The sequence below is a fragment of the Strigops habroptila genome, chromosome 4, assembly GCF_004027225.2.
Source record: "Strigops habroptila isolate Jane chromosome 4, bStrHab1.2.pri, whole genome shotgun sequence".
Classification (NCBI taxonomy): domain Eukaryota; kingdom Metazoa; phylum Chordata; class Aves; order Psittaciformes; family Psittacidae; genus Strigops; species Strigops habroptila.
Genome location: NC_046358.1, coordinates 78,974,858 through 78,997,273, shown reverse-complemented (window position 1 = coordinate 78,997,273; position 22,416 = coordinate 78,974,858). Strand labels below are relative to the sequence as shown.

Here is a 22,416-nt window from a genome sequence, read left to right as displayed (position 1 = left end):
AAGCAAATAAAGCATTATATTTATAAGATACAGTATACGAAAGCACTATATTAAGGGAAATAGCCACATTTAAAATTTCAGCCATATCATCTTCACTGTATATGTAAGACTTCATGTAGCTGTCAATCATGATATGCTGAAGGTAATAAGCTTGTGTTGTTTGCTTGGGGTTTTTTGTTGTTGGGTTTTGGGGTTGTTTTTTTTTTTCATTTAAAATTTTTAATCATTTTCTGTACCAGCTCATCTTAAACATTGTAATATTCTTGCTACCAAATAACCCAACTCTTTGCTACTTTAATTCCAACTCTTAACTATACACTCTGTTAAAAGTCTCAACTTTAACAGGGGGTAGAGAAGAAACAATTCACTTTCCAATTTTTCACAGCTTTCAGTTTAACAACACAACACCAACTGGCCTTTTACAAACACACCAGACTGGTATGGTTCTTATGACAGATTTAAGTTTTTATAACCAAAGGTTCACCCAAATTTCTAATAATATTTAGTGAATCAATGACCTCTTGTGGTCTAACAGGAAACAACATGTTTACCTGCATTAGCTCAGCTCGAACTGGCTGAATGTGATCATACAGAAAGTCTGGCTGCAAGTTATCCACACACAATTCAAGAGTTCTTAAGCCTTGGCTAACCAGTGTCTGAGATCCGTTGAGAGCCGACACCAAGGGATCCATCAACATTGGCAGGTAAGGCAGTAATGAGCTCAAACGAACCGGCACAGTGAGGCAGAGCTCTACAAACAAGTCTTTCATGTGTTGTTTATGAAGGCCACTTTGCAACATATTAAGTCCTGAAAATCATTGAGAAGTTATACAAAGGAAAAAGGCAGTTTATTGTTAAAAACTGCTGTTTCCTAAATTCAGAATAACCCCACATCTCTAAATTCTGTAAAGATCTGCAGGTAACGTAGTTACAAAATGTAATACCATTCACAATTTTAACTTACAAATAAGGATTTTAGGCAGTGAAGGCTTTTGTAGGTACATGCATATGCAAAAGGAATACCTATGCATATCCTAAAATTCAATATTAGACTGAATAAAGTAGCATTTGAATACAGATGAAAACCAGAAAAAGATAATGTAACCCAAACCTCAGCCTTGTATCAACAAAAAAAAACCAAACCAAAAAACCAAAAAATCCACAGAACAAATTGGTTTTGAAACATCTGGCATCCTGAAAATTAAATGAGCTCAAGTACATTCCCTGTCCCATACAGACTTAGCACATTCCCCAACTTATTTTTCTCCCCATCAAGTTTTCATAAACTTAGCTAGCACTTCTACATTGACGTGTATTATATAATGATCTATAGATAACATACATATTTGCTAACTACAGTAAAAATTGCCACTAGAGCTGTACATGGGAACCACTGGATTACACATTCCTGGAATTGTTCCCATTAGCTTGTCCTTAGGTTTAAGTAGTTCTCCACATTTCCTTGCTCATCATATCTCCGGAACACAGTTCTTGCAAGCACAAATGCTCAAAGAAACTGATTGTTATTTCCATTTCTTTTTGCAGACTGACAATATTTGCATTTATATTTATCATGCACTTGCAGGTGCATACATGTGCTCTCAACAGCAGAACAACCAGAGCTTCTCTGTGATTTCTACCCACAAAACCAGTGATGGCCTGGCACCATTGCTTCTCCTGTTACTCTTATCCCCCAATGCTGCATGCTAACAAAGCTACCCAAGCAAAAAAAAAATAATGAAACAACCAACAAAAAACCCAACAGCCCCATAATGAAAAGCAAAAAAACAAGCAGCAGAAATTGTGAAGCAGCCAAAACTATGGAGCCTGAAGGAGCTGACAGTAAATGAAAAGAAGCCACATTCAAGATATTTCATCAATTGCTAAAAATCAGAAAATACTTGTCAGGGTTAGGGGTTTAGTTTGGGGTTTTTTTAATTACATAATATAACTTTATTACTACTATTTACATAAAAAGATCAGAAACTAGGGTGGGGAAAGAAGGTATTGTTCTACCTTGCAGTAAGTTTGGTAAGAGCGGCAAGAATTCTTGATACAACAGATCATGACTGCCTCCTCCAATAGATCTGAACAGTGCTCTGAGTAGCAGGAAATAGTTATAGGGCTCTTTGGCAGTCTGTGCAAGTTCCATAGAGCTGTTCACAATCTTGTGCAAATGTGGCTATAAAAAAAACATAAAGCTTGAAGATTAATAAAATATTAATTTTATCATCATTGTACTGTACAATTTTAGCATGCACCAAGTTTTTCAGATCAAAAACCTTCAGCTATTCCAACTACTCTGATACCACACTAATTTTATACCACTGTTGAAACAGTTAAAAATTAAAGCTGTATTTGAACAGTATCAAGAACCCTAACCATTTTTGAATTAATTCCTGTTTTCATATTAGCCAAAAAATCAAGCCTGCTTGCTACTCCAAGCAGTAACTTTATTATAACAAAAAGTGTTCTGCAAATCTGACATAATTAAAAATATTTGCTCCACAGAATCAAGGGATGTGTAGCAGAAATCAAAAGTGTCAGAATGACACAATATTAATTTACTCCTGATCTAACTTCATCACTAATTCTTAGGTTTTGTGAATGCTAAAACTTCACTTTGAAAGCAAACTTTTGCAAGTCAAAAAATGGTTATGGAACTGGCGGCCTCTCTAGAGACATTAACAGTTTGCAGAAATCATTAAAAACAGTTGATAAATACAAGGAGTCTCACAGATCAGGGACAAACAGTGATACAATTCTGGATTTTATTAGCATCTAAAAGCTTTCTACATTGCTATGCAAATGCTGCAAATAGCCTTCATCATTCAATTAAATTGTCTACCCAAGGCCCATGTCATCAATCCTGCGAAACAAAAAAGGTAACAGAAGCGTGAAACTGTGAAGGTAGCACATCACACTCTTTAAATTGGATCTCCATCTTATGAAATCCAAATGACCTTGATTCCGACGACAAACCAGAAGAATTTAAGCAAGATTATATGAATATTGCTTCATATTCTTTTGCCTTCCAAAGAATCTGGAAAATTAGTAGTCCCCACTCTGTTCTAGCCAGAAAACTGAACTAATCCTGCTGTAACAAATTGTTAAGCACAGAAACTATTATCACACCGTTACGTGTATTAGAATATTGTTTATTCTAAAGTAGAAGGAAGAGACATGGAGAGAAATTATGCGAGAAGGAACAGCGCTCAATTAATATCTTAATGGTTTTTCTGAGTATAGGCAGCTGTTACTTCCATAAGAACAGAACACTCTTGCTTCAAGCTCAGTATTTCTAAACTCACTGAATAATGAGATGATCTCATCAACATAAATAGATCCTTGGACTACAAAGACAGTATGATGTCAACAGCAGAAATAGCATTCTTTAATGAAGACTTTTTGAGAGCACAGAAATATCTAACTAAAGAGGTAAATGTCACTGAATACGACATGAATTAACATGATTCAGCACCATAAAAAAGAGTGATGCCAGCCTAAGCAAAAGTCTTAAGTTAATATGGAAACAAAGGGAAAAAAAATATGCAAGAAGATATGCATACCCTGACCATGAAGTTACACAGGTTTATTGCAATCCTAATGAGACCACAAACACGTATCAGTCATTTATATTCATAATTAGTAAATCACTTTATAGCTTCAAATGTGAAGCAAACATTCACAGAAACCATCTTTTATAAATAAGGCAATGTACCTGGCTTTTGGAAAAAATGGAGATGTACCACTAACAGTGATTCAAACGTGAAAAGACTACCAAACGTTAGTGTAAAACTAAGTTTCTTCAGGCATCTGAAGAATGTATTAAGTCAAAACAGATTTTTTTGTTTTTAACACAAATGACCTTTACCTTCAGCATTTGTTCATTTTCAGCTGCAAATAGTGAAACTGAGCCAAAGACTAACTTGAACAGCTTGAGATACAGATTGGAGAGTTCCACATTAGAGCCCATTTCTGGCAGCCGATCCAGAAGATATTCTACCAAAATCGTTGCAAACAGGGCAGAGGTAGTAGGGTTTGCCAAGAAGGAATTGGCAACAATCTATAGAAGGAAATGACAAAGGAGTTATTGTTGCTATAATGAAAAGAACAAATGGATAAATTCACTACCCATTTAAAACAAAAAACTAAGACAAATTTCTTTCCCCATCTCCACTGCTACCCAAGTGATTCAGGTTATCCTCAGTGGCAACAACCATGCCTGTAACTTTAGTATTCAAGTTCAAAGTTTAATTTTAAATGTGCAATATAGGACTTACATTCTGTAAAACAGTAGAACATTAACACAACCACCCAAACGAAGCAAGAACTCCACAATGTTCAACACATTTCAAGAACAAAGTCTGCCCAGGGAGGTTGTGGAGTCTCCCTCTCTGGAGACATTCAAAACCCACCTGGACACCTTCCTGCGTAACCTGCTTTAGGAGGCCCTACCTTGGCAGAGGGGTTGGACTAGATGATCTCCAGAGATCCCTCCCAACCCTAACAATTTTATGATTCTGTGTGATTCTATTCATATCTTTTAAACTTAGCCTAGAAAGTTTCTGAACATCCATCTTCACAAAGTATTTTTATAAATTGCTTCAAATCTTGCATGGTAATTTCAGCATTATTATTTCTAATTCCGTATCAGCCTTATGTACTTCCGGGCATAAGCTATTTCCTGGATGCCATTTATTATCAATTGAAAAAAGTAAACAAAAACATAATACCTGAAGAGCATAGTTTTTTGAGATTCGCTCCACCATATAAGGAACCGTAGTTTGAAAGATTTCTTTAAAAGTTAAAGGGTTCATCATTGTGAACACACCAGCAAAATGCTCCAGAACTTCCTTTTCCTCTTTCATTCTGACTGTCTGACAATTTGCTACTCGAACATATGTCTGTCCATTTCCTGCTATTTGGACCTACAGGAATTGAGAACACACATACACTGGTTACAGAATTGAATAACCTTTTCCCTTTGCTATTCTTAGAATACCTTTTGAAAAAAGAAAAGGCATTTTACAGGTTTCACATGAAGCCCTATACAATTAGAAGTTGGGGCACAAGAGCCAACGGTGACAATGAAAGTATTAAAATAGTGTTCTTACCACAGGTTTTAAAACCATTAAGCCAGGAGTGGAAAAAGCCAACAGCTTTTTGATGAGATATCACAGTATATTTGCAAAGTTACTTAATTCCAAATCACACACATTTACATTTCATCAGTGCTATGTATAGCTACAAAAGACAAATGTAGCCATGTGAATACTTCAACTATCTCTTGAAGACATCTAATCCACCACATAACAGACAACTGCTTTCAGTCTGACCTGCCTGTATAAACACAATTATGGCTGTTAAGAAAATAATTTGTTCCTGGTGAGCGGTAAGTACTCTGAAATTCATAAAATTTCCCAACAGCTGTGATCCTGAAATTAAAGACTTAATGAAAATACACGTCACATGAGATTTGTCTTTTAGCTGACAAATAATTCCTTATTAAAAGATCTAACACACAGTAACTGTACAAATAAAAGTGCTAAACAGCCAGGTTACATACCTGATAAATATCTAAAGCTTGCATTGCATATTTTACCAGTTTTATATAGATTTGAGTCTCCTTAGGTTGCAACTGCTTATTGGGAATGAATTGCGCTTCTGAAAGAAGATAAAGAATAAAGCAGTGGTCAACCATTAAACAAAAGTATTTTCATTGTTTTAATTGTAGAGTTACAAAAGATCAATGTAATTAAATATGATGCAGTTTTACCACCAGGAGCTTTGCATGACGTTATGCCCCATGTGATTGTCTTAACACCACAGACCAAAGTCTTCACTAAGCTTCGACAATCTGTGACCTGAAATGTCTGTTTATCTTCTTTTTCTTTCTCCCCTTGTTTTTCAAACACAGGCACTGGTGCAGGGGCCACTGGAGTGGCTGGGGCAGGAGATGGAACAGGAACAGGAGCTGCATTTGCTGCTGTCGGTACTCCAGGTAATGCGGCTTCAGCAGCCCCAAGTTCAGACTGTGGCTTGCATTTCTTAAAGATTACAGACAGTTGGTATCGTGCTATAGTGTGAAATTTCAGAACAAAAACCTAAGGCAAAAACGGGAAAGCCAAATGAAAGAACAGGGAGGGGGAGAAAAAAGAAAGTAAGTTTCTTCTCCAATAATCATTCTAAATTTAAAAATACTAATAATTCAAGTCAGCATACCGAGATAAAAAAAATTTACAACAGTATTTCTGGAGTCACCCAATGGCAGCAAACATGTCACATGTTCAGTTAACATGTACCAAAGTAGTTTGCTTACTTTTTAACAAGTTCTAAAAGCAAAAATATTTGCTGAAAACTAATAAAACCATCAACTAAAAATTGACCTCTACAGTTCTACTTAATTTAAAACGAACAGCTATTTTAATTCATTCTTTAAAGTAAGACTTAATATTTCAGTCTATAAATATTTACCACTAAACAAAAAAAGCTCAAATTTTTCAGACGTATATGTACTGTATGTCAGATGATGTATTAAAAGACATATGCATTATAGGTTTAAGTTTTAGCTCTATGCAGCGTATCAGCTTTAGAAAGCAATAATCGATTCTGCAGAACAGCGGTCCCCAACATTTCTGCCTCTTGGCTGACACTAAACAAGAGACATGATGCACAAAGTTTTCTGTACTTCCCAGATTTTAAAGTCTAGATCAACTTAGCTTGCTCAGGTATTTCCCCACTACCACCACAGTTCTGTATGCTCCCTTCTTGCCTAGATGTATCTTATCTGAATTCACATATTATTACAAATTTTAAGGTGATAAACAGATGACCAAACATTTGTGCTACATTACTGGGTTTTCAAAAACTAGGAAAAAAAAAAAGTAGAAGTTTATTTGGAAGACAAACCCTACTAGAAAGCTACTTCAGTTTGAGCGATATGCAATAAAGGACCCATTATAACGCATAACATCGAGGTGTTTCACTTGTACCATCACGTGCTTTCCATATTTAGGATGAAAGCCATTCCCTAAACTACTGCTACCTTGAAAAAGGGAAAAAAAAAAAGGTTCGGGAATAAGACCAAATAATATGGAGATGACTACAATAACTAAATCTCTTCCCTGGTACACTCAGAACTGTGACAGTCTGCCAGTGATAGAAGAAAAGCCAAAGATGCAGAGGAGCCACTACATTCAAAATTCCTAGATCTCCAAAACAAGCAGCCACACAGCTTCCTCTGTCATCTTAAAGCACTAACACCAGTTTGATTTAGATTTCAAGACATGGTCTCACTCCCAAAATGAGATTATTAGACCAGTGTTTACCCTAGAAGTGTTTTACTGTTTTACTCTACAATTGAATGCATCTTCATGTTGCGGCAGAAGAAATGCTAGGCAACCTTCTTCCATTAAAACTTGGCCACAGCAAGCAGGTTGTGTTTCACTTGTGCTACACCATGGATGACAGCTTCCCAGGTGCACCCCTGATTTTTAAAAGTAACAAAAAACAGCTCCCAAAAATCCTCCATATAAAGATGATCCTTAAAAGGATCGGTAGGTCTTGAAAGTGCAGATATTGCATTTTACAGTACATTTTACAGATTGTACTGGACTATGCCAAGGACCTGTGAGATAATCCTCTTACTCCAGTATCACAGACATTCAGTTTCCTGCTTTGAAACAAGTCACTGAATGAATAAGCTGAGTTGGCAAAGCACCTCGGCTGTACTTGAGATATTATCCCAGCTGCATTGCATTTTAAAAAGCCCTTCTCTGAAATACTGAAATGAAATACAGTATGCAGACTGTTTCTACATATTCTCACTTCTGAAGACAGGAGAAAGTAAAATGTGACTGACAACATACTATAAAATAGGATATTCAACTTATTATCAAATGTTTTAAACAAATCAATACCTCCAGCATTCTCATAAGAATATCTCTACCATTTCCATTTTCCTGTTCACTTTTAGACCGGATACAGTCTACCAAATTTAGCAGAAGCTTGCAAGACATGGTCTGGATACTGCTAGGCAACGACTCATCATCAATGTTCTTGGCAAATAACTGGACAGCAAGGGAGAGATCATTGAGTGGTAAATGCTGACGGACATGATGTACCAGGTCTGCCAGTGTACTATACGCAAGCGGTCTATCAGTAAAAACAAGAAACGAAGAAAACACATTGAGGACAATTCAGATTGTTGTTAATTGCACTTAACCAATAATTACTGCCTGAAGCTATTTCCAAGATTCTAAATCCACATTTTTCTATTTTTATATGCAAATCTCAAGTTCACACAGCTTTTATAATTACACAAGAAAATTATAACCTGTACAATCTAACCAAAGATGCATTAATCTGTCCCACAACACTAATATTACCTCTCTGATCTTTCTTCCCCCATTTCTGAACATCCCCAGCATACGTTTTCATCTACAGACAGTTAACAGCAAATTAGCATGTTTTAAGCCACATTTTAAGAAGCATTGGTAACCTGTTTCACAACTGATGATCATTGATGATTCATGATTTCAAAAGTAGTGATGAAAACAGATTTTTAAAATCATTTCTTTTCAAATACCAGGTTTAAGCATCTAGTGGAGAGAATACTTCTAAATCTAATGCATGTTGTCAATAAGGTACACTTGATTCTTGAGCAAGAGGAAGTAATTCTCCTTGTTTGCATATTTTAATTTGATCAGCAAAAGCACATAAAAACTATATATAACTATCTATTGAAGTCACGGAAAATAAGTATTCTCCCAATTTATTTGTTTCTCAATTGTGAATGAGTAAGTTTTAAAGTACTCCTTGTCAAAAAAGTTTAAATCTCTCTGAGGTTTTACCCTGCACACAAGATTTAGGCAGTTTCATGAAATATGAGGAAGATACTGAGTTATTTCACAGTGACCACTGTTTCAGTTGTGCTCTGCAATTCAAAAACTGAAATCATTTTCATGCCCTCGTTTATCTCATTTTGCCCTACACTCACACTACCATGCAGCAGCAGCAAAGTGTTCAATAACAAACACTCTACAGCAACAAAAGCCCTTCCAATATTGGAATCTAATAAAATCAGTTATTTAAAGCAAAGATTTAGGACCTTATACAGACATTATTGTAAATATTAATAAACCTTGAAAGAAACTAGCCCTGGCAGGTACTCAGATAGCTATTCCAAACTTTCTGTCATACCTCAGTGTCTCTCGGGCAGTGTATCCAGAGCCAATTAGTATAGATTCATCAAAGAGCTTGTCCATACATGGAATAAATTCTATATTAAAAAAAAAGAGAGAGAAAAAAGAAAAAGCTATACATGACTGACAAAGGAAATAGTCAAAATAAGACAGTTAAGCATGAAATCACTTAAATATTTAAACCTAAGTCATAGTGGTTTTATTACAAAATTCATTCCTGAAGCTTATAAAAGCCAGTGTCTGAATGACACTTGTAAATCAAGGAAACTTTCAATTAAACTCTTGTGACTATGAACTCCACTGACACTTGCCCCTTGAGTAACATTACAGTACGCAAAGCCACAGCACTGATACGACAAAAACAGTTACATCTGGAAAGATGAAAAAATATTATTTTCATCTCTGCAGAACTTTTTAAATGGAACAAATGAGTTACTGAAAAGGAGAAGTCTGGGCAGCACTGTACAACAAAACTCTGTTTTGTCTGTCATATCGTACAAGCTCTACCCCAAAATATAAGGAGGAATACATGCAACTTGGGGTCCAGGGAACAAAAAGAAAGATTCCAGTAGCAAAAAAAATAATCAAGTGACAAAGCAAGACCGAAGAAGTATTTTATTTTTAAATGTAGAAATCAACAACTTTATGGAATTGATTAGGTCACTCCACCCTAAAGGCATTTAAATTGCAGGAAGGATTAACTGCTCCCACCTCCAAACAATGCAACAAGCTAAACCTTATTAAAAATAAGCAAAGAGTCAGAGAAAAAGAAACATCCAGCAACCTTCATTCTCCACAGATTTCCAAACAATATTAAAGATCAAAATCCAGCATTTTCTGAATGAAATTCAAATGGACAAGGAATCAGTGAGGCCCCTTTAAATCAAAGGGACAACATGGTAGCTGTCTTTGATTTAAGAGAATGCCAAATTCTGCAAAAATACAGAGGAAGATAAAAGGAGAACATCGGCATTGGTTTTCGAGTATGGCAGAGACCTGGAAAACTTACAGTGGAAAAAGCAAACAAAGAATGGGAATAAAGATTCTAAATGTAAAGATAATCCATTATTTTACAAGGCAATCACCACAGCCTTGTCATGAAATGAATCAATTCAGTCATAGCCAACAAATACTACTGTGGAGAAAAAAAGGTAAGTCAAAAAAATAGTTGGAAAGGAACTACTGTGGATTATCAAACCACTCTAAAAAAAGGAGTTACTCTAAATAGCCCTGGTGTTACCAGAACAAAGAGTTAAAGACACAAATCCTGACAAAAAAAGCAAAGGAAATGCAAATTGAAAAACAGTAATGAGTTTCTGTGTATTGAACACATTTAACATTAACATTCCTGTGTTTTGCCATTACTCTTAATATGAACTAGTATGAAAAATTTAAGCAAAGCAAACAACAATAAATTGTTTACACCGGACTACTGATTGAACTCTCTCATTAAACTTCATAACCTAAGAACATATTACATTGAAATTAAGAAGTGTGCGCAATGTTCAGTCACTAGACTTTCAGAAATGCCACACAAACCATTCTAGTCTTTTAAAATAGACATCTCAAAATTCTCATTAAGAAATGGTTTGTAGGGAAGAAAACACGTAAGTTTCTAAATTCAATGTGAATTCTAACTTCTAAGCTAGGTTCTAAAACCTCCCTCTAATATTTATGTGCATGCCACACGTTGCTGATATGAAGTATTCTTAGGGGCAGTGTTTACAGTGATAAGAGTGGAGAGAGTGAGTACAGTTTCACCTCCACTCTCTCCTTTAGAATCAGAAACAAAGTTCCACATAGACAAAACGCATCACGGTAAGATACACAGCATTATTCATCAACCCTCAATCAACACAGAAGACTCGGTCTGAAATATTATTTCACTGACAACAATGACAATGCCAAGACTTACAAACATTGAACGCTTCCCTCAGCACTCATTTTTCCAAGTAAGTTGAACTGCACCAGCAGAATGACCAAAGCCTCATTTTCTACAGATCTCCACATACTTTATATCCCACTTCTGCTCTTCCTCACACTCCTTATTCCTCCTAATATACCATTTTCCTCTTCCTTCATCTTAACGTTTCTAAGCATTTCCTCCTCTACATCCACTTTGGGCTGCCAGGTAGCCAAGAGCAGGGCTGGAAGGATGCATAATCAACATGTATGCTAATACGCCAGACAGCTGATCAAGGGCAATGAATCTCTAAGCTCATACTGCTGTTTATTCCTGCACTGGAGACACTATAGTGTTTGGGTAGTAGACAAAACCCAAGTTCGCAAAGGATGCAGAACATTAAAACTTTAAGACCTCACTCCTCTGCCGAATTTGGTTTGAAACTGGTCAACAATGTAAAGTTTCCTGGCAGCATATCATCCAGTGTGCTTAAGACATACACGTATGACAATGCGTGTTCCTCTGTGTGTGTGTAGGTATATAGATGTACTCTGTACATACACTATATCATATATATTTTTTTATATATTCATACCTAAAATGCCTATATGCCTACAGAGGGGACAACCTATTCAAACAAAAATACTTGTGGTTTCCTAAGCATACAGAGAAAAATATTCCCAGATATGAGTAAGAAATTACTGGTCTCTCAGCTGTGTGAAGTTGCAGATTCTGCAGTTCAGTTCATCATATTAACTTGAAAAGGGATGACTTTTTATTAAACTTATCTAATAAATATAGTTTCTCTACAGAATTTGAGGACCTGGATTAATGCAGAAGGGGACGCAGAAGGGGACACAGAAGTGGGCAGAGGAGACTTGGGGAAGAGGGGCTCAAAGGGGTGAAAACAAGAGGATGGAAAGAATAGAAGAGGGGAAAATAAGAAGAGGGGCAGAGAGGTAGAGAAGGAAAATAACATTTAGAGAATAAAATAAACCCCAAGCAAAAAAAAAAAAAAAAAAAAACCCAAAACCCAAACAGTCTTTAAACATGCATGCTTAAATTTTTCAGGTGAATTCTGAGTGTGGCTTAAGCTCATCTTTTTAATATTTTCCTAGTCCTTTCATCTTAAACCCCTGCATCTTAAACCCCTGCAATTGCAACAGGGGAAGTTTAGATTAGATATAAGGAAGAAGTTCTTTACAGTGAGGGTGGTGAAGCACTGGAATGGGTTGCCCAGGGAGGTTGTGGATGCTCCATCCCTGGCGGTGTTCAAGGCCAGGTTGGACAGAGCCTTGGACCACGTGGTTTAGGGCAAGGTGTCCCTGCCCATGGCAGGGGGGTTGGAACTAGATGATCTTAAGGTCCTTTCCAACCCTTACGATTCTATGATTCTATGATTCTAAGTTCAGAAGTTATTAAGGAGAGGCTGAAAACCGTAGAACAATTAAGCTTTGGTTTGTTTTTGTTTTGGTGGTTTTTTTGGTTTTGTTTTTTTTTTTTTAGAAAAATAGCCAAAGAAACAGCTTTGCATGTAACCACAACACTAAATTACAGAACTCAGCCTGGAGAAGAGAAGGCTGCGTGGAGACCTGATAGCAGCCTTCCCATATCTGAAGGGGGCCTACAAGGATATTGGAGAGGGACTCTTTGTCAGGGCCTGTAGCGATAGGACAAGTGGGAATGGGTTCAGACTTCAACAGGGGAAGTTCAGGTTAGACGCAAATACTATGAGCTGCAGCAAACATATGGCATCAGGATTTGACAGAACTACTTTCACTCAGGTTAACAGATTAGTACTTTAAAGTATCCATACAATTATAGGCACAATTACAAACCAACACAAATGTTTATCATCAAGTAGTAATTACTTGGAACAATAGATCCTTGGAAAGCTAGAAAAGCCACTTGCTCACTCTGCCACCTTACTCAGATGATTTTATTTTATTAAGGAAAAGGAAAAAAGGCAGAACAAAACAAAACAAAAAATCACATCACTCCCAAAACAACCAGAAGTACGTAACAGTCCAAAACACATAATAAGAAATATGCCTCTTAAATACACATAAATAATGACAATCTTTCCAGTTTATAGATCCATTTTTAAAAAGTACTACATACGGCTCCTCAAGTCTGTTGTCAAGATGTGTTTAGCAGCAATCAGAAGCTCCTTCCGGAGGTGTGCAGTTTCAGCTGGACAATTGGAGAGCAACTGCAACATTCCTTTTACCATTTGCTGAGAATATTTAGCCACTAATTCCTACAACAAAAAATAACATGAATACAATTGTTATGACATTCTACTTTAAAGGTTCACTTTACATTTGCAAAGGAACATTCAATTAAAATTCACTTGTTTCTCTTTACAAAGTCTACCTGTAAAACTAAAACACAATAGCCATTCCATAAACGCCCAGGGCAGGGGAAACAGCACATTTTTACTTTGCATTCACATGAGAATACCTCTGAAAGGATGGCCAAGTATAGCCTTGCCCTCAGATTTGGTACGCAAACGCTCTTCTCTCCAATCCCTGATGCACTGCAGTCATGCTGGTCACTTGCCTGACATACAGTAATTAGAGATCTGCTGCACTAGCAGTAACAAAGCAACAAAAATGCAACCTACCTGGTAAATTCTTATGATGTAAGCCAGAAAAGACAATGTTTTAATTTGAGCAGCGATAAAATCGGCATACAATTCCTTGTTATAAAGTTTATGTTGTCTGAAATTAAATTGAACAGCGGTTATGATTTTGTTCCTCCTCTTTAATACCTTTGTTCAAAAAAATCACAGAAGTTTCAAATTACATCATCTCATAGTGAGGTTCTTGCTTCATAAGGGAATAAAATCATTATGGGAGAGTTCATTTTCAACAATGCCACTCCCATTCCCAGCATCTTATGCTCTAAGCAGAAATGCACAGCCCTGAGGCAGCCATACAATTTTTAACTTTCTACAGAAAGCCAAGCCAATACATTAGCATCAAATACTTGGCTCCATTCCCCCAACTGGGGTACGTTTTTTTCTCCCAAGCAATATTCACTCCTACAGACTTGTTTGTCTTTCTCAAGCTTCACCCAGTTATTCAGATCACTCAGGCAGCTAGGAAAAGACAGAGATTTTACTCCTGCTGCCCTGCTCAGCACCATTTCCTGCTCCTTATAAACATCTATCTGAAGCAGGAAAAGTGGCATCCATATCTGCAACATCACAAGGCTTCACCTATGCTAAAACTTGGAAGAGAAAAAATGTACCACTGGTGGTAAAGATTAAACAACAGCAAGTGTCCCAGCTAACATGGTCTCCCATCACATACTATCTGTGGTAATACAGATTTGCGTCAGAAACTCTACAGTACCAATAGAAGCAAAAACCACAGGATATAAGACAAATATTTTGGGCAATACTGAGTGGCAGATTTAAGTAGTTTATCCCAAATGACATCAGAATACTTTTAAAATGCTCTTACCTTGCTTGAGCAGAAACCTGTATTATAATAGTGTTCATTATCAAGGGCACAAATTCAGCTACTACATTATGAATGTTCAATTTGTAGAGCTTAAAAAAAAAATAACATATTATTAGAAACATGTACAGGTCACAGCTGCAGTCTACTTATTTGAGAGCTAGTCAGAAAAAATGGAGACATCTCAGCAGCTTATTTTTAGACTTTATTACAATCTCAAAAACACATTACATTCATTTTTACTAATATGTTAGCCAGCAGAAGTTCACAAGCCATTCGGTAATAAAAGCACATATACATATATATATATATATGTGAAATACCAGAGTATACTAACCTGATACATAAGAACAACAATAATAGGTAGCTCAGCCAAGACCTTTAGAGATAAAGATCCTCTGGGAATTATAGAATGCTGAAAGAAAGAATACATGGGTTATAAACAGTTTAGTTATTAATTCAAAAAAGTATCTGAAATACAGTTTTAAAGAAACTACTCAGTTTAATTGCACTATACTTAGTGATAATAACATTTTAAAAGCACAAAACCATTTGGTATTATTTTACACAAAAATCCTGTAACTATAGCTGCATAGAAAATATGTGAAAAGTTTTCAATCAGCTTCTACGAATAAATCTTGATAAGAAAAACAAGCAAGAAGAAAGCCTGTTATCTTTACCTGCCCTTATGATTTGGGATATTGTGATACAGACAGTGTCACAGTTAAAGAGCAGTTGAATACTTACCGTTCTTGTTTCACTATCTTCTCGCTCAGGGTTTACTTTCACCACAATCGTTGTAATCATGCCAACCATTTCGGGAGTAGGAACTGTGTTCTCTGGAATCACCTGAGGATTCTCAAAATACCGATTCTACAAGCAAAGAGCAGAAGAAAAATATAATGATGCTAATAATAGTCAAAAAGCCATTAGAATTCAACCATATCATTTCCCCCTACAACTAACTATGGGAAGTTTTTTCTTCTGTGCACATGATGCTCATACTGCAGGATCTACTAGGGCTACAGACATACCCTGCAATCTTCCACTCCCAATACAGCAAGCAGTGGAGAAGCACCCCAAACCAAGGTGGTTCTTTTGCTAAAGAAAAACATCCAAACAGATGCTCTGTACCAGTGAGGAAGAGCAGGCAATGACCTCCACAGATATCAAGCAAGCTGAAGAGCTCTATCTGCTGCTGGAAACTACATCACCTCACCCTTCCCCCGAAAAAAGACATTTGGCTACATGAAAACCACTGCAATCAACTGACTAGTGCTTTATTAGACAAGTTTACCTCAAGTTGACCTGTTTCCTCCTACTAGTAATACTGTGCTAGAAACAGAAGGCTAACTCAAAATCTAAATTTCTCTCATTTAGATGCATTTCTGTTAAATGTTTTTATTAAAACTATATTTACTTTGTATCACTAGATACAAAAGTAATTATGTTAATACCTTTTAGAGATAAAATTAAGAAATAAAAACTAGCTGTCTGACTATAGAAAGAGCAATTTAAGAAATAAAAAGCTTACCACTACTTTTGGAAGTTCCTTGTAAATCTGTTTCACAAAGTCCAAAAAATGATGGATCTAGTAAGGAAGAAGTCAGTTTACCATAAAGAAAAAAAAGGTTTTCACTGTTTTAGAAACTCTGTGTTAACAGTACAATTACATAAAATCTTCACAGTCACCACTGGAGTACATTTGTCATGATATTTAAAAAGAATCTGAAAGCGCTTAATTATTCCTTCTGTTTTGCCAATATTCATTCGAATTGCAGTTAGAAAGAATCCAATTTACCTATCATCTCAACATAGTTCCAATACAGTATTGTTAGAAACAATTACTACAAACCAACTAAGCCTTCCCAGGAGAAAATCACGGAAAGAAAGCAACAGAATAAAAATGAGAACTTTCAAATGCTCCTTCATGAGTCACAGGAGAGAACCAGGGGTGGGGGGAATAATCATAATACTTCTTTTTCAGGATTTTTCCCTTCATATACTAAAAAGGTACCAATTCTCTTCCCTTCTGTGGGAATTTTATTCCTTAATTTAATCATTTTGTCCATAAACACTTCAGGCAAAGACAACTAAGCTTTAACAGTTTGGGTTTTCACGAGGTGTGCTGGCACTATGCAATCCAAAAATTACTTTAAGGTAAATAAATAGATAAACAGATAAATAAATACATGGTTAGCACAACAGGTAAGCCAATATATAAAGGACAGCAGGAAAAAAACCCAAACAAAACAACCCACCTGAACAAAATACCATGACATTAAGTTCTATACCATACAACAACATGTATGACCTACTTCTTGAGTGATTGCTGGTCGAAACTGTTTGTGCAATTCAATAATTATTCTTAAGCAAATCAGTACATTTTCTTCATTCTCCGTCTGAAAAGAAGAGAATCTTTAGTGAGCCTACTGCTACATTCTTCAACTACTGCATAAGTACTTCAAAACCCTCTAAAATTATATGCAGCAACCTCCAAGTACTCCATCAATATTAATTTTCATGAGCAAGATGACTTTCCTTTGATATAACTTTACCTTGCAGCCTTAGAGCATGGCTAAAATTAAATTCACTCCTACTTGAACAAAAACCAGAAGTTTCAACCACTCCATACCACCAGACCTGTTCCTATTGCCCCACAAACAGACACACAAGTAGGGCTATTTACACACCTAGACACCTCCAAATAGAGCAGGTTATTTCCTGTAAGCTTCAAAAGTAAGAAACAAAATAGAGTCTCTAGAATAAGGTATGTGACAGAAAAGTGTTCATGAATGAAACCTTGTCTAGCATGAGAACATTCCTTGCATTTGTAAAATCCAAGTTTCCAAAAGGCAGAAGAGAACATACAGAAAACCTGTAGACAGTAAGGTATCACACTGGTGAAGCCTAAGTTCCACACCCTTCCGCTCTTGCTCGAGAAGCACAGCTATTCAAAATCCTACTCCCAACAATTTTTGGAGCTGAAGAAAGAAAATGAAAAGCTTTCTGATAATTTGAAATAGTTGGAAGAGAAAAAAAATACCTCTAGAAATCTAAACATCACAGACAGGATATTTTTGGTATGAAGACGAAGATGTTCATTTGTTGGTATTCTGTGAATTATTTCAAGCACTAGCTTTCGGAGTTGCTGAAAACAAACACAGGAAAAAAGATAAAGATGTGATAGAACTTTATAAAAGCCCACAGAAAAGAAAAAAAACAACCACCAGTTGTGACATGTTTTCAGCTTAATACTTCTGCATGCTTAAAAAGAAAAAAGCCATTTTACTTTGTGTGGACTTATTAAACCTCAGAACTATGAGTTCATGGAACACTTCAGCAGCTGGTTAAGAAGAATGTTTTAAAGCAGAGCTTGTATGTTGTTTACTGAACACTAAGCCCTCCAGTGGTCAATCATTTACAAAGATGCTGCACACAAACACATGATGCTTCCTACTACCCACATATGTAAGTCAAATCTAACAAATTTACAGTTGGAAAATGGGAAGTCATTAGACTATTTTTGAGGAACTCAAGCATTTAGTGCAATAGATTCAACTTCTGCCTTTCATTCCACAGTGAAGTCAGTAACTCGTAACAATCTGTCATATTTTAGTGAGAGAAACAATTCTGTTGCACATAGTTTTTCCTCATTTTTCATATAAGCCCAGATTTACAAAGTTTGTAACTAACTTATTTTGAAACAGGACATTTTCAATTTCCTGCCAAACAACAGATCTATTTTTAAGAACAAAGTCTATACATACATCAGCTCATTAGGTTAATCAAGTACCAAACAAGTAGTCTGCTGCATACATTGCTAAAAAGGCAAGAGATGCTCCACAGTTTACCTGCGCTGGCTTCTCCTGCAGAAACTGAACTTCTCCATCCTGTAGGAAGGTAAGAAACCTAGGGATGATGTGTTCCAGGAATGTAGAATATTGAGGGGATGACGTCACGTTCTAATTAAGAACAAAACAAAAAACAACGGCAAAAAAGGAAGAATAGATATTAAGTTACATTCAAAGCCACTATTAAACGTTTTCAGTAACTTCTTATTACATTCAGTGATTTTGCATTTACTGATATACTACAGAGCACTATTAGTGAAAAACAAAACTGAATACAGATTAACCTCTCTCCTCCAATCCCAACGGATTATAATATGATTTTTTTTTTCTATTTTAACACTGTCACCTCACACAGAAAATCAAATTGGCATTGCAGCCATTTTAAATGGTGAGGAGAAAAAAGTGCTGTAGATCTTCTTGAAGAAGAAAGATTGACAAGCACACTCACATTTCATTGCTTTAGGATTCCCAAGTCCTTTCAGGCACTGTTAAACTGAGATTTTAGTTATTTCTGCATATATGTGTACATGCATACATCACCCAAACTAGGCATTACATTCCATATTGCACTACTGTCCACTTGTGCTGAAAAAGTATTTGATGGGCCAGCCTCCTCCATCTGCAACTCCTGCATCTGCCTTAAAAAATAATGTAACTGACCACTGTGAGGTTTATTTGGAAACTCAGCTGTAGTTTATGTACCCTGCACAGGCAGTTCTCTGAAGTAGCTGTGATGCAGAAACACACTGGTCACTTACTAAAGGTAAAATAAGAACACAGTATTCTTTTGAAAAATCTGTATGGGTATTTCAGGGGTTTATTCACATTACTCCTTAAATAAAATAAAAGCCTTATAAAGCCACCTCCTTTTATAGATTTCCACTACTGTTCTCTCCTTTGCAGTAAGATTTCGTAACGTGCAACCATAAATTTTATTACAGTAGGCACTATATAAACCAAGGGGTTTTTTACCTCAAGGGCTTTCAAGAAAGCAGAATATCCTAAGACAGACACAAAGCATTTTAAGTGAATTTGCTAGTTTTGGCTGGGGTAGAGTTAATTTTCTTTGCAGTAGCTACGACAGGGCTATGTTGTGGATTTCTGCTGAAAACAGCGTTGATAACACAAAGATGTTTTTATCATTCTTAAGCTTTACACAGAGTCAAGGCCTTTTCTGCTCCTCACCCCCCACCCCATCAGCGCAGAGGCTGGGGGTGCACAAGGAGTTGGGAGGGGATACAGCCAGGATAGCTGATCCCAACTGACCCCAGGGATATTCCATGCCATAAGATGTCATGCTGAACATATAGAGCTGGGGGAGAAGAAGGAAGGGGGCAATGTTCGGAGTGATGACATTTGTCTTCCCCAAGTCACTGTTATGTGTGATGGAGCCCTGCTTCCCTGGGGATGGCTGAACACCTGCCTCTGATGGGAAGTGGTGAACAGACTCCTTGGTTTGCTCTGCTTGCACGCACAGTTTCTCCTTTACCTGTTCAACTGTCTTTACCTTAACCCACGAGTTTTCTCACTTTTGCCCTTCCAATTCTCTCCTCCATCCCACCAAAGGGGGTGAGCAAGCAGCTGTGTGGAGCTTAGCTGCCAGCTGGGCTTAAACCACAACAATGCAAGATGGGATAATATGAACAACAGATTAGCTTGCATCTTCACCTCAAAGGTCTTCCAAAGAAAGTCTGTCTGTATCTTCTCTTCCTTCACCTCCCCTATAGTCTTTCCAATTTTGAATGATTCCTAGCCTCCCCAAGTTTTATGCCATGAGAATGGTTCTCCTTTGGAGGAAGTTTCCAACAAGAATGAAAAAGTTTCCAACAAGAAATGAAACAGGGATTGCTGCATTCTTGGAAAATGGCTCACAAATCCATTCAAGGAAAAGTATACTTTCATAAATCCAGCTTAAATTTTGGAAGGCACCTTCCCAATAACTGCTAAACAGCAAACAGTAGAAAATTAGCATCATTCCTGCTACCTATATGAACCATACAAGAAACTAAAACCCCCACTACTCTGAACCAAGTTCAGAATAATGCTGCTGGCACAAAACATCAGAAGCAGCAACGGAGACTGATTCTGGAAGTTTTTTCTCCTCCAAGCCAGAGACTGGAAAGACAACAAATACACTCCTCTTTCCCCATCTGGAATCCAGAATCTCTATGAAGAAGTGAAGGAAAAAAATTCCCCCTCAAAGAAATAATTTCTCAGAAACAAGATTCAAAATTGTCAGGTGTGTCCATCCAGAAATTAGTTTAGAAGAGCAATATCCTCTACTAGCCCAGAAGAGCACCCTAACAACGAACCTAACAACTGGCACTGTCAAGCGGATAATGATACAGTGAAGCACCTCAGTTTTAAACCTCACTTCCACAAGTCCTCCAGAATCATCAATCAATCTTCAGTTCTACCCCTAACTAGCGAGACATCCTGATCAATAATGCAGCCAACAGAATTTGAACAAACAGCTAATTTTTAAAAAGAAGTCAAAAAAAACCCCAAAAACCTGAGGAACTTTACAGCTATTGGGAACTGAAGTAGCCAATAGAGTTAATAAGGAGACTATGGTAACAGAAGATGAAAAGAAACCATCTAGCATGGTTTATTGTTGCACAAAATGCAACAATATTGTGCGCAACCTCTAAAGGAAAAAGGAAACTACCACTATGCTAGTAGCTCCTCTTGCTCCCTCAAGTATTTTCCAGCAAATAGAGCTGTACTTCTGCACAAGTCAATTCACCACCTCTTTGTGTAGGACCACACCACAGAACCAAGTGAGTTCCAAGTGAACATTATCAAAACAAATATTGAACAAGTTCTTCCCTACTGAAAACAAAAGCAAAGAGAATCAACTAAGCTATCAGATTCTAAATAGATCATTAGACTAGGCTGTTAAAACCATTCTTTTAGTCAGATAAATTTTATCAGAGATGGCAGGTCAGCTTAAACAGATACAAAACTCCACACAGATATTTTTAGATAGTCACTTATGATAATGTGAAGCTCTTTAATACGCTCTCCATGTGCATACAGATGCAGAACAGACATCTGTTTAATCACTTAAACACACTAAGCAAGGATTAAGCCTTTAACTTTTGGGTTGGGTTTTTTGTTTTTTTAATACAGTTACACCAGCTCTGAATTTATTCCACCAATAACTCAGAAACAACTAAACTGGGCACAGCTTTCAACATCCAGCACCTATCGGATGCAACATAGCATAAAGCTTACTTTAAAATATCCGAAGACATTAAACAGGACTAGGATGTGTATTTATGTTTCCTTACCATGGACTAAGCAAGATCACTTCAAATAAAGCCGTTAAGGACAGAATAGGTCACAGTAGTAGCACTTTTTTAATCACAATATGACTAAAAAACTAGATACAGAGATAATTACATTATAAGATTCTAAGATCTAGAATTACATTCTAGATTCTAAGATCTTGAACTTATTCTACAAAATAACAAGTTCTCCATAATTTCAGAACAGACACATAACAACTAAGTATTAAACTAACGTATAACTTCTGCTGACACAGGCTTGGATTAACTTGTGTCTCACTTTTTTTCTGCTGCTCATCTAAACTTGATGATCCATCATACGCAAAAGATGTCATGGGAGCCATCTCCATCCCTGATGACAGATGATGCATCCGACAACTCCTCCCCTGCTTTTATACTATAGAACTACTCACAGGAATCAGAGGGGCTTCTGCTTCATGAGGGCACAATGAACATTTGAACTAAATAAAAGAAAGCTTTAAATACAGAAATTTCATATTCAAAATGGAAGAAAAATCTGTTTCTTCACCTTTATTTAAATCCTTCCTGAATAAAGATTCGAGAATGAAAGAGCTCTCCAAGAACAAACACTGTAATTCTTCAGTAACCTGGCTAATTGCTAAATACAAACCTAAAACCAGTGACTCATGATTTATATTGTTATAAGTTACAAGATACTAACAATATTTTAACCAC

The 22,416-nt window shown here is 36.6% G+C and overlaps 1 protein-coding gene across 8 annotated transcripts in view; it reads right to left on the bottom strand.

Moving 5' to 3' along the window:
- Positions 1–22,416, bottom strand: part of TRRAP (transformation/transcription domain associated protein) — a 100,615-nt gene that overhangs the window by 76,101 nt on the left and 2,098 nt on the right. For all 8 annotated transcript variants that reach the window (XM_030482728.1, XM_030482727.1, XM_030482733.1 and 5 more), the window contains 17 exons: positions 18,431–18,541; positions 17,623–17,727; positions 16,895–16,978; positions 16,111–16,167; positions 15,324–15,449; positions 14,914–14,991; positions 14,580–14,668; positions 13,736–13,832; positions 13,231–13,369; positions 9,205–9,283; positions 7,923–8,157; positions 5,780–6,107; positions 5,570–5,667; positions 4,737–4,931; positions 3,875–4,066; positions 2,017–2,182; positions 552–808 (listed from right to left, as the gene is read on the bottom strand). In XM_030482728.1, coding sequence (XP_030338588.1) covers positions 552–808; positions 2,017–2,182; positions 3,875–4,066; positions 4,737–4,931; positions 5,570–5,667; positions 5,780–6,107; positions 7,923–8,157; positions 9,205–9,283; positions 13,231–13,369; positions 13,736–13,832; positions 14,580–14,668; positions 14,914–14,991; positions 15,324–15,449; positions 16,111–16,167; positions 16,895–16,978; positions 17,623–17,727; positions 18,431–18,541 — 2,436 coding nt within the window. The remainder of the gene's footprint in view (positions 1–551; positions 809–2,016; positions 2,183–3,874; positions 4,067–4,736; positions 4,932–5,569; positions 5,668–5,779; positions 6,108–7,922; positions 8,158–9,204; positions 9,284–13,230; positions 13,370–13,735; positions 13,833–14,579; positions 14,669–14,913; positions 14,992–15,323; positions 15,450–16,110; positions 16,168–16,894; positions 16,979–17,622; positions 17,728–18,430; positions 18,542–22,416) is intronic.